The sequence below is a fragment of the Rhineura floridana genome, chromosome 8 (genome assembly GCF_030035675.1).
Source record: "Rhineura floridana isolate rRhiFlo1 chromosome 8, rRhiFlo1.hap2, whole genome shotgun sequence".
NCBI lineage: Eukaryota > Metazoa > Chordata > Lepidosauria > Squamata > Rhineuridae > Rhineura > Rhineura floridana.
Window position 1 is genome coordinate 25,692,133 of NC_084487.1, and position 12,538 is coordinate 25,704,670.

Sequence of the window (12,538 nt, forward strand, 5' to 3'; positions counted from 1 at the left end):
TTAAAAGAAATTACAGTCACAAGAATAAGGTGGGTCTTAAAAATATATCTCTCAAGTGTCAAAGGCCAGGGTAAAGAATACCTGAAGACAGATTTCTCATACAGATTTGTGTGCACATCCACAAAAAACAGCCACCCATCCCTGCCTGCAATCATTTGGGACAGAGCTGTAGCTCAGTGATACTGCTTTACATGCAGAAAATCCTAGGTTCAATACCCAGCATCTCCAGGTATGGCTGGGAATATCCCGTCTGAAATCTTGGACAGATGCTGCCAGTCAGTCTGGACAATACTGAGCTAGGTATTTATTTTTATTTATTATTTATTATTATTATTTTTACCCCACCCTTTTTCCAAAACTGGAACTCACAGCGGCTTCCAGATAAAAGAACACATATAATTAAAACATACAAAAGTCTAGATTAAAATAGAATTAAACTATTTACAATATTAAAACCAGTCATACAGAGGTCTGACTCAGTACAAGGCAGATCCCTATGTTGGCGTAACTATTTCTTGTTTCTGCTCCTCACAGATTTTGTTGATCTAAACAACGGCAAGTTCTATGTGGGTGTCTGTGCCTTTGTGAAAGTCCAGCTTAAGGTAAAGTGGGGAGGAGAGGAGAGATACCCTGCTGGTACTGATTTTTCAGGAGCATACAACTAAAATGAAAAGTATGTAGAAAGTACATAGCAATATGACTGTCGGTGTTACTTCCTGTTAGACAAAAAGACTTCATTTTTATTAGTCCTGTTATTGGTTGAAAAGAATCGAATCTGTTTTGTTTTTACATGAAATAAGATCTTGGTTAAAAAATCGTTTGCATTGCTTACAGTGAGCATTGGCTTTTAAACAGTAATGCATTCATTGCCACACTTCCACTTGTTTTTTGTCTCCATTGTTGAGGATGAATCTGAATAAAGATTAGACTAGGCTGAACTAGCATAATGCTACAGATTAGATTCATACTTGAGTCCCTAGGGACTCCAGAAAAATTGAATGTACTGCAATACCCCCTTAAACTCTTTTTTCCACAAAGCAAGAACTGAAGGCAAGATTCATTAAGATGACTGTAGCCAAACCCAAATGGCCATATAATTGCTCATACGTATTCTCAAATTGTAGGATGGGGCATACCATGAAGATGTTGGCTATGGAGTAAGTGAAGGTTTAAAGTCTAAAGCCTTGTCTCTAGAAAAAGCAAGGAAAGAAGCTGTTACAGATGGACTGAAGAGGGCACTGAAGTAAGTGGCAACGAATGCACAGAAAGTTTGCTAACCTAAAAGAGCATTGAAATTGGGGAACTGTGTTCTAAAAGACTATTGACTCTTGTCCTTTCCCAGGTGCTTTGGTAATGCCCTTGGGAACTGCATCCTGGACAAAGATTACTTGCGATCAGTGAATAAGCTTCCCCGTCAGGTGCGTTACTTGGGATTTCCAAAGATAGTACAAGTTGCTTGGTTTGCAGCCCAATAACTAGAATTCTGCAGATGAGGGAGCCTCCATTCTTTATTCTCCATCACAACAGCACATTCCCCCTTGGATAGCTGATTTCATTGCCTGGGCTGCTATTACTGAAAATTCTTCTAATTATTTTCACTTTAATGGTTATTTTCTGAAGCACAAGTCAACCAACTGTGTCTCTACTGTATGTGCCCTTGCTTACTCTTTTCTGATTAATAACCACCATCAATTTTTCTCAGATTTTGGGATTTTTTTTTTGAGACCTCTCTTCTGTTCAGAGCTGTTCAGAACCAAGCAGAAAATCATAATACTTCCTACTAACATTGGAAACCAATGGTATTTGTTCTGTGCTTTTACATAGAACTGTGCAGCCATCATATTCTTGAAATTCCTATTACACCTTTTTTCCTCATTGATCTCTTTCTAAAGTAAACTAGTTTTGTCACTCAACATTGATACATTGTTTTCCAACAGTATTCTTGGGGATTCATTTACACTTACTATGAAATGTTGAAATATATTTTGCTTTGGAAAAATTCCAGCCTGTTTTCATGAAGATGAATGGCCAACAAACAAACTTTTGTTGGATTGGGCACAGGCGCCTCTCTGCCAACCCTGTTGGCCTCCCATGAGCCACTACCTTTGGAGTGATGCCTGCATCACCCTACTAACACAGAGCTCCCCCTTCTGCCTGCCAAATATGTGGCTGGTGGCATCCCTGCCCACAGAAACCAACACAAAACCCTGAAATTGGGTGTGAAGGTGCTTAGCCAGCTCTGGGTCCATTGGATCCCGAGCCACCTCTGCTGCTGTTACATGACAGCATTGGTCTGATCATTGTGCCAGCTTGAGGCTGGCACAGTGATCTGCCTGACTCCCACCTTCTGCCATGACCACTGTGTGCGGCAGAGGTGGTCCTGCCACTTCAAAAAGCCCTACCAGGCGGGGGGGGGGGTTGGATTGTTGTCTAAACCATTCAATTAAACCTATTTTACATATTTCTGCCTCTTTCAAAAATGCAGTTTTTTGCCTTGAAACAGCTCCATCTCCAGTCAAAATTGCTATTTGGACTCTTCTGCAGCTACAGCAGCCCACTGAATCATTTAAGTTCCTGCAATCTGATCACTCCAGCCTTCATCTTTATAGTATTCCTTGCTGACTGCAGTCCAAAATGTTTGTCACTTAACAGGCACTCCATCAAAGACAATATATTCTTGGTTGTGTTTGCTGAAAACTTTAGATAGGCTGAAATTATCACATTAACTGATTTCTAAAGCACTGCGAAGTTGTTAATATGCAGGTTTTTTCTTTCTGTGTTTTTTTAAAAGAAGAATATCTAAACTTTAGTTTTTTAAAAAGCATACAAGCTTTGTCACTGAAAATTGCAAGAAACCATAGCTGATCCACAAAGGACATGTTGATAGAGGTGGCATTCATTAGACAACTCTCCACTAAGTTAGACAAATAGCTTCGTTCACAGCACAGGGCCAAAACCTGGATGTGAACAGGCAAGGTCTGCCAGGAAACCAATTTGTCTCCAGGACAATTTGACAGATAAGGGGTCTGTGAAATGTTTCCATTATGTTCTGAATTTCTGTAATTACTGAAAGTTTTTTTGTTTCATTTCTTTTACTAGATGCCCCCGGATTTTGATTTGGGCAATGTTAAAAGACAGGACTTTGAGCCTGCTGTAGAAAAAGCAAGATACAGTAGTTGCTTGCAAAAGGCAAGTAAAGGCCAGCAGCAACTTTCCACAACAACCCCTGGCAAATCTGAGCAGTTAGAATCTTCCTTAAGCACAACTGAACAAGATCAGCAAAACAGGTTAGAGACCTAGTCAGATTTTAATTCACATTTTGCTGTAGAGTATCCATTCTGAAGTTAAAATTAACGAGATATGTACCACAATTCCACCTCAAACTTGTATTCAGGACTCATGTCTGATTTACTTTGAACTGTGTTTCAAAAAGGGGTTCTTGTAAATGAATTTGGGCATACTCTGTACTAAATTTGTGACTGTCCAGAGAGACTGCATAACTGCAGGAGGCCATGGTATTCTTTCTGTGGAGGCATATGATGCATTCTTCCACAATGTTATCAGGAATAAGTAGGACTGTTAATGTTTCTCCTGTTACCCATGTGCTGCAAGATTGGTAAAGTCCATAACCAAACAGAGGTGATTCTAACACCTCCTATTTGGCAACACCCCGCACACAGCCCATCACTAGATGTCTAGCTGTTTACATTAGTAGGCAACTCTTGGCCTTAAATAACCAACTAAATATGAATGAAAGATGTGATGGCTTTTGTGTGAAGCATGCCCTGAGTATCTTTCATGAAAATATGAAAGACATTTGACACACTACACTTTTCTTTCTCCTTCTGGCAAAAAGGGGAAACCCTTTGGTATCCTTCTGAGTGATATAAATTCCTGTGCCCACATACCATATTTCCTAATACGGTGCGCTCATGATATGCTTGACATGTAAGCTATCACCTTAACTAACAAAGCTCTGTATGGTCTGTAGCCCAAATGTTGCTTATTTTCATAAGTTCTTTTACTAGTTTGCCAGCCAGTTGTCCATAACACAGGTTCTTTCCTCCCCATCCACCATGAGGCAGGCTCTTTTTCTTGGAAGCGAAAGAGAAAATTTGGCTGGGCTAGGAAATACCTCTCACTTCCTCCCAGAGCCAGACTCTGACAACACAATGAGAATAAGCAAGGGACATGGGCATCCAACCCATAACCTAAGTCCTAGGGAAAATCCATGCTAGAATCCAGACCTGAAGAAACCCACTAGCTGGGAACTGGACTACTGTCTGGCAAACAAGGAGACAAATGATCAATGAAGGCAAGCAAACTTTCTGTTCATCCTACTTGTCACCATCTAATGGTCCAGAACATTGGAGCCTAACAAAGCCCAGGGAGGGAGGGAGAGAGATTAGGGTTCTGGGTAGCAGCACACACGGTAGCATCCTTTAACCAAAGGCTGCCTCTACAGATGCAAAACCTTAATTTCTCTTTTCTCCCTAGAGTTTTTTAAGGTACTGCTCTGCCCTGAAACCTGTGTCCATTAGCTGAGATGATAGGAGAAGGAGGCACCTCCCATGAGCCAGTCTTAGTGCAATCCTGGGCCAAGTCTATTAGGTTAAAGCTTAGCTCCTGTGGATGAAGAGGACAGCATCCCCATTGATCTGGACAACTTAATGGTTACAAGTAGAGAGAATCTGAAATTTGAGGCAAGAGATGGAATTAGGCAAATTACATATGCATATAGTTTTCATAACATTGGCTAACCACAGAAAAGTGAGCAGTAAACTCACACTCCCAGGTCCCTTCTGTAATTAGAAATTTAAGCAGGCATTGTCCACTTCTCTGCTTTTATGTCTACAACACTAAGGGCCATATATCTGTGTGTTTTTAAGGAAGCATAAAATGCTGACTTGTTAAATACTCAGTTTCATGATTACGCTGCTGTCCCGTCCAGAGCCGAAAGAATGAGGCTGGAGTGTGTGTGCAAGTAAATCTCGTTTTATTAGAGTAATGGATACATCAAAGGCATTGCGCTTCATAGGAAACCCTACACTAACTCACTAGAGTCCCTAACTATACTCTAGACATGCTCTGCAGCGTGTGAAGGAAGTTGACTCAACGACCCCCCACTGGGAGCGGCAGGCTTATATAGGAAATGTTTTCGAACGTAATCTCTGACTCCTTCGTAATTCCTTTCTTTGCCCTGTCTGTTTCTCGCGGCGATGGGAACGAGGAGACGGGACGCGCATCCAAGGGCTCATCTGAAGACACCTGCTCCCGAGCAATGGGCTCGAGGTCAGGGGGCGGTGCCACACTGGAATCCTCCTGGGAACTGCTTGGTAAAGGAGGAGCTGGCACTGTCTCTGAAGCTTCCCCCCACAAGTCCTCTGCATCAACTGGGGGCGGTGCGCTCGGCTCCTCGGAAAGGGCATTACTCGTGGGAACTGGCTGGAGAGCAGGCTGCCCCCCTCCCGCACGATCCTGCTCAGACACAACAATCCCCAACTCTGCTTCTTCTGGCTGCGGAGGCGCCTGAAACTCATGCCTCCCCCCTTCCTGTCCCTTCTGAGTTGGCTGCAGCGCAACAGCTGCTCAGAATACATAACTTTGGGTTATTGCCATCTATGGTAAATTGTCACCATATGTTTTCCACTATAAGCTGCATAGTCATAACATCCCTTGGCCTGTATTATCTTATAGTGGGGTCTCACTGGCCTTGGAGTGTGATGCAACATACCACCGGAAGTTACGGCAAAAACAACTTCAGCAGCAATTCAGACAGCAGATGCAGAAAAAACAGCAAATCCAATCAAATACTCCAGCTTGTGAAGCCAGAGATCAAGGTAAAAGGCTAGTTAGAATCTGCATCTACTACAGTACTAACACGCTCAGAATGGGCATACGAAGAGCCTAAGTAACAGTGTTAATTCCTTTTTGCCATGTTAACTGTGACACTGTAAAAGACAGCTGAAAGCAATATATTAAACAAGTGTGTTCTCCATATGGATATAGCTCATTTTTAAAGGGGTCAAAATGAAGGTTTAACTCAAATTTTAATCCCCTCCTGCTGCTCTGACTACCAATCATTTATTATCCCCCAAAAAGTGTAGCCAGTTGTACACATACAAAATGCAAAACAGCCAGACCCTTGGTAATCATTACAGCAAGATCTAATTTTAGAGAAAGGCAAAGGTAATGAGCAAATATATAAGGTGAAGATATTTTAGAGCCATAAATTGTGGTCTGCTTAATCAGTAGTCAATAAAGTAGAGCTGATTTTTAATTAACCAGATGATGTCAGTTTTAATTAGATAAGACAATTTTCAGTTCCACCAATTAAAATTTAAGGACCAGTCTTTTTCTTGAACCTATTTTTGGTATGTTACTGCAAGATAGGTATGGCTAACCTGTGGCCCTCAGATGTTGTTGGACTCCCAACTCTTACCAGTCCCAGCTGACATGGTCTAGTAATGATGGGAGTTATAGTCCAATAACATTGGGAGGGCATCCTGCAGTAAGAGAATATATTCAGTACTGTTAGTTTCTGGCAAATACTGATTTGAAAATTGCCCAATAACCTTAAATAGTTTTGTATGTTATTTGGCATGTATGACTTATATTTAATAAACAAAACTTTTAAAAAGTACACCATGCTATTTTATGCACTCTCAAAGGCTTTCCCAATAACCATTTCTATTTTATTTTTTATTAGATTTATATCCCGCTCTTCCTCTCAGTATGAGGAATTTATTATTATGTGCATGCTGCCTAAAGTAGCCATTTGAAAAAATAATAAATTTTGAAACTACCCAATTTAACTGGTATTGTATTCATTCATTATGTTACTAATTACCCAATTAATTTTATGAAAGACTGCATTTTCAAAGATGGATTTTTTCTAGCAAAATAAACTGCAGCGGAAAGCTTTCTGTCCCATATTTTATTAAACATGAACTTTCCTCCTAGCAATGATGTTTTTATTTGTTCACTAGTTACGTCTCTCTTCGTTCAGCTTCTCAGAAAAGGCACTTATGTCAACGGTTTCTTAAAATACAAATATAATTATTTAATCAGTTAAGTCTGAAATGGACTGCCTTCAAGTCAATCCCAGCTTATGGCGACCCTATGAATAGGGTTTTCATGGTAAGCGGTATTCAGAGGTGGTTTACCATTGCCTTCCTCTGAGGCTGCGAGGCAGTCTGGCCCAAGGTCACCCAGTGAGCTTCATGGCTGTGTGGGGATTCGAACCCTGGTCTCCCAGGTCGTAGTCCAACACCTTAACCACTACACCACACTGGCTGTCATTAAGTCAGGTTAATTAACTAAAATTATTTAATCAGTAGGAATACTTAGAATTTTTTATTTTTGAAATTAGAGTAGTGACTTTCCCAAACTGATAAAAATAGGTAAGAATTAATATTGATAAAAGTAATTAAAATGATTATAAGATTTCAGATTAGTCACTTTTTTTTAAAGCCCAAGTAATGAGGCTCTCCAGATTTAAACTGGCCCTTGGAACTCTCTCCAAGCCACACCCTTCACCAGCCCTGCTTTGCACCCTCCTTGTGAGTTTTTGCCTGGCTGGAATGTGCCCTTGAACTTGCTTGCCTGAATAGAGAGGGGTGTGTGAGTGTGTGCAGAAACTCGATACTTTCAAATCCTTGAAAGGTTGTCACACAGAGGATCTTCTCAATCACCCAGGGTACACAACACGGAATAATGGGCTCAAGTTATAGGAAGCCAGATTTTGGCTGAACATCAGGAAAAAGTTCCTAACTGTTAGAGCAGTATGGCAATGGAACCAATTACCTAAGGAGGTGGTGGGCTCTCCAACACTGGAGGCCTTCAAGAGGCAGCTGAACAGCCACTTCGGGTATGCTTTAACTTGGATTCCTGCATTGAACAGGGGGTTGGACTTGATGGACTTATAGTCCCCTTCCAACTCCTACTATTCTATGATCTCAAAGCCCCAAATACGATGGCAGAATAGATAGTATTGTGGCAACACCAGTTAGAATTTGTACAATATGTGTGAGGGAGATGGAGATTGCAGGTGGTATATAAATTTGGATCCAGAGCCTATTTTGCCTTTTGAGTCTGTGCGAGTTAATTTCAGATTTCAGCTACCTATTGTTTTTAAATATTGGAAAAGCCATCTTTCTACTGCCTGAGTCAAATTCACATAGGTAGACATTTCTTTGGAAGGATAAGAAATGACTACCTCATTCATGTTGGATTATTTAGGGAATCCTTTTTTTTCCTGTAATGTGGGTCAGCTCCTGTGAAAAGTGTCATTTGTTCCCTTATTAGCAACCACCATCTTGTCTTTTTTTCCCCTCCAACCCTGAAAGACTGAAAATGCATAATGTCTGGACAAATAGTCTAAATCCAGATAAATTTGTACTCTTCCACTAATCTCAGTAATATTAAGCTTTTTTATCTTGTTCAGAAGCATATAATCTCCCTGCCATTATACACAGCACTTCAGTGCAGCTAGAACCCACTATGGAAGTGGAATTCCTTGCAGGTGAGTGCAGAATTTTATTTATTTTATTATGCCACACTTTCAGGCAAGAAGTCCTTTTATGTGGTTCACAAATAAGATAAGGAAAATTTAAAAATAAAATTCATTGTAACCATGTCACTCCAAACTAGCAATAAATAATAGGAGCCATTCAAATAACAGCTTAAAAAATAAAGACCCGCAGTATGTTTCAGTTACAAGTGAATTTGAACAGCTAGGTCTTTTAAAACTTGTTTAAAGCAGTCAATAAGAAAGCAGAGCTTACTTCCTGTGGGAGGAAGATCCACGGCAATAGGACAACCACTGAAAAACCCTGTCTCTTGTGCCCGTCACTTTTAAAGACCTTGCCTGCAGAAATGCAGTACAGGCTCTGCAGTTGATCCTAATACCAGGCTAGGCTCATACAGATGCAAGTGATCCTTGAAATAAATCTAATGGCAACCAGTGCAGAATCTGTGTTACATGCTCTGATCACTTGGCTTCCATGAACAACTTGGTAACTGTGTTCTGTAAGAGCTGAAGCTTCTGAAAGCAGCCACACATAGAGCATGTTCTAGTAAAGTCTGGATATAACCCATCTATGAATGGCAAGAATTGCTGTATGCTGGCTAGTTTACATCCTTAACAGCATTTTATACTGCACTAGGTGTTATTGTTTATGATGACAAAGAAGCAATGTGCATACTTTCCCAAGATACTCCTCCATATATATCTAATTTGGTGCTGAATGAGAGCTGCAGGATGTAGAGTGAGAGAAGAAACAGCTGGGGGTCCTTTTCAGGGAAAAATCAGTGGGCACAGGAAGGTGAAACATTCCTTTCACTCCCATGTTCCTGTATAGCCACAAAACCCAGATTTGGGATTTCATGTTTGATGACAGGATATCTAGTCCTATCTTAAGTGTAGCCACTCCTTCTACAGTTTTGGTCCAATGGCAAATCAGATGTGGAACTGAATGATCAGTAGTTGAGCATTTACTTCCAGTGTTCTATTTGTTTTTAGATGACCCTGAACTTTGGGACTTGCCTTTGGAGGCCACTGACTTCAGTGTTACCAATCACAACACAACAGCTATGCCAGCTCAACACCCAGGGACACCTCATGGACAGCATCACATGATGACACGCAGCAGAACACCACAAAGAATAAATAATCAGAGACCATGTGCAGAACCTGCACCTTGGCATCCCTCGACTAGACCCGGACCTTACATACCAGGCAAGTTATATAAGAGGTGGAGAAGCAAGTGTAGCCAATGCCAGAATCTGGATAATATAGGGTTGTATTCAGCTAAGTTCTACTCAGTAGTCCCATTGAAAGTAATGGACCTAAGATAGTTGTGTTCATTAGTTTCAGTGAGTCTGAATATGGCTAATGTTGGATACAACTCATAGCATCTGTATGTAATAGAGGAATGTGGATGACATATTCTTCATTTTTCAGTGAAGAATGGTTGAAATGTAGATGGGATGGGGCTTGTAAACAGGGGGCATGTTGTACATCAAGTATTTTAGCTTAGCACATTCAAACTGACAAGCATCTAAGCTGCCTCTGAATCCTGTGGAGCCCAAAGAGAGGAAAAGGTTTCTCACCGCTTTTTCAGTGTTTTTAGCCTGCAGGCATCCTTCAAACTCTCTGCAACATGCTTCCAAGTAAATGTGTTTTAAGATGCAGTTCTAAGTTCAGGCTTTGCCCACAGTAGGGGGAGGGAGGGAGGGAGGGAGAGAGAGAGAGTTTGCTCCACTTTGCTTCAGATGAGAAAGCAAAATGTAAAGAAAGCTCTCTCTCAAATTGTTTCCTATTTTAGCTGAGTGCAGTCCATACAGGACGAGCCAAGGAATGAAGAAGAGAAGACTGGAGCCTGCATAGCACAAGGTGAATTAGAAGTGCTTCATCTGTCCAGATTGCGGAACACAATTTGTATGCACAAATATTCTTCAGACTTTACTACATGCACGACTAAACAGGAAAATAATTGTGCACATGATTTTTTCGGTATTTGATTGAAAGTTTAAAAAGTCATTTTGCTTCAACCCTTTATCTTCCGAAGAGTTAAAGGACACAAAGTATAGTATCCTATTAACAGATGTAATTCCATATCCAAATACAAAAATGTACTTTTTTCTTAACTTCCCTTATTTTAATAGGAAGATATATTTTAACAAGGATGCATGTTGTATACAAACATGGTGCAAAGATGACTGTGTGGTTAAGGAGCAAGGCAAACTGGTTTTGTACTTTAAAACTAGAATTTGTGCTTTCCTCAGAAAAAATGTATAGAGCCACAGTTCCAGCCTGTGGAATGGATGTGACTTGCAGTGTTTTAAAACTGTACTGTTTAAACAAGTTTTGGAGAACATAATAGAAACTGATCTTCTTTGGAATAAAAAAAGCATTAAAGCTTTGCTGGGATGCCAGTGTACTAATTATGCAGTGCTTTATTGCAACCCCCTTTATTAAAGTGTTTAAATTAAAGCTTTTCACTCAGAAAAGCTGTGTCTTTATTTGGTCTTAGCCTGAAAATGCCAGATTTCATGAAGACACGCACACACACTTTTTTCAGATTTCTCCTATTCTCTTTCAAATAAGAAAAACAGTGGTGGCTAATGGCTTAGACCTGAAACTCATTAAAGCTTCCTTTTTAGGAGATGGCGATATTCTGCATGTAAACCGCATATAAACAGTGATATTTTAAGAAATGGCGATATTCTGCATATCATGTTTCCAAGCCAGTTGCAGAAAGTTTTTAAAAAGCAGATGACCTTTCTTGGTGTAACTGCAATCAGCTGGTTTTTGAGTAACCTTTTCCCCATAGATTCTTTCAACAGTGGGGATTTTTATCCTGACAATGTGACAGCAACTTTAATGGTTCACAGGTGGAGGCCAATGGTAAGGTCATTGTGTCCTCGATAGGGCAATTTCTTTCATCTGTGTAAACTGGGAGCGAATAGTGCAAGCAACATGTTTCAGTTTTTTATGTTTCTTACAAATATTTCCCAACATAAAACCAATGTCACCTTACAATAATTGATTTTGAGTTTCAGTGTTTCAAAATTAAATATCATACAGAACAAAATTACAATGTACCATTTGTAATTCAGTAATATGAGAGCATTGGTCAAGGGTCTTGATTACTTTTGTATGTATTACAGGGCCTTTCCCTGGAAACAAACCTGTTTTGAATCCTCAGGAAAAAACTCCTAAGGGATTCCTATTTATTCATTTAGCAACTGTTTTCCCCTAGACGAACCAATCAACTTTTATGATGTTGCCTTGGAAACGCTCCCCTGACTGTTAGACCTAGGGGTATGAGAGTCAGCTCCCTAGAGAGAAACAAATTGATACTGATATTACAGAACCTTCAGGGGAGGGAAAAGGCAGGAAAACTCCTCAGCTAGAGGCCTAGTCCTATGGCTGTGCCCAAAATACTCACCTCCCTGTTAGTTCTGAGAAAAAAAACTAGCCTCTCCACAGAACAAACCTGAACACATTAAGATTCCTCACATAACGTCTTACCCTTCATGTTTCTGAAGGAGGAGGGAAGAAGGGAACTCACAGACAAACTGAAGGTTAACAAGGTTTGAGTAATTGCCTTGAAACCCCTCCACCCACACAGAGGGGATTCATTGGACCTTCAGATAACCACAAACTAATATAAACTAATATATGACCCCTCGTCAATAAGTACATGACACGTATCAGCCCCACGCCTTGACCTAAATCCCTGGCAGATCAAGGAAGAGACACTTTGCCACTTGTAGTGGGTTCTAGCTCTAAGCATCACAAGATTAACACAATCTTCCAAAAGCTTGAAGAGTACAGCTGACATACTCTGGGTAAAGCACCCCAACATCAGCCATCACAGCAGAAAGGAAAACCTAACCAGTTCAGAAATACAAGGAAAGAGCCGCTTCAGCCTTTGAAACAGTAAGGGTCATGGGAAAAAACGGGAAGAACTACGCTTCCCAGCAGACCCCTCAAGGTGTAAGCGGAGCGAGCAAGCAAGCCAGAGCCTGG

General features: G+C 40.6%; 1 protein-coding gene across 6 annotated transcripts in view; it reads left to right on the forward strand.

The window, feature by feature from the left end:
• Window positions 1-10,937, forward strand: part of RAD52 (RAD52 homolog, DNA repair protein) — a 33,791-nt gene extending 22,854 nt beyond the window's left edge. For 3 of the 6 annotated variants that reach the window (XM_061638647.1, XM_061638648.1, XM_061638649.1), the window contains exons 5-12: window positions 535-602; window positions 1,125-1,243; window positions 1,343-1,418; window positions 3,100-3,287; window positions 5,698-5,840; window positions 8,447-8,524; window positions 9,524-9,739; window positions 10,329-10,931. In XM_061638647.1, the coding sequence (XP_061494631.1) occupies window positions 535-602; window positions 1,125-1,243; window positions 1,343-1,418; window positions 3,100-3,287; window positions 5,698-5,840; window positions 8,447-8,524; window positions 9,524-9,739; window positions 10,329-10,390 (950 nt within the window). In that variant the 3' untranslated portion in view covers window positions 10,391-10,931. Of the gene's footprint in view, window positions 1-534; window positions 603-1,124; window positions 1,244-1,342; window positions 1,419-3,099; window positions 3,288-5,697; window positions 5,841-8,446; window positions 8,525-9,523; window positions 9,740-10,328 lie in introns of all 6 variants that reach the window. The other 3 variants (XM_061638650.1, XM_061638646.1, XM_061638645.1) reach the window with 3 other exon arrangements.
• Window positions 10,938-12,538: the final 1,601 nt, after the last annotated feature.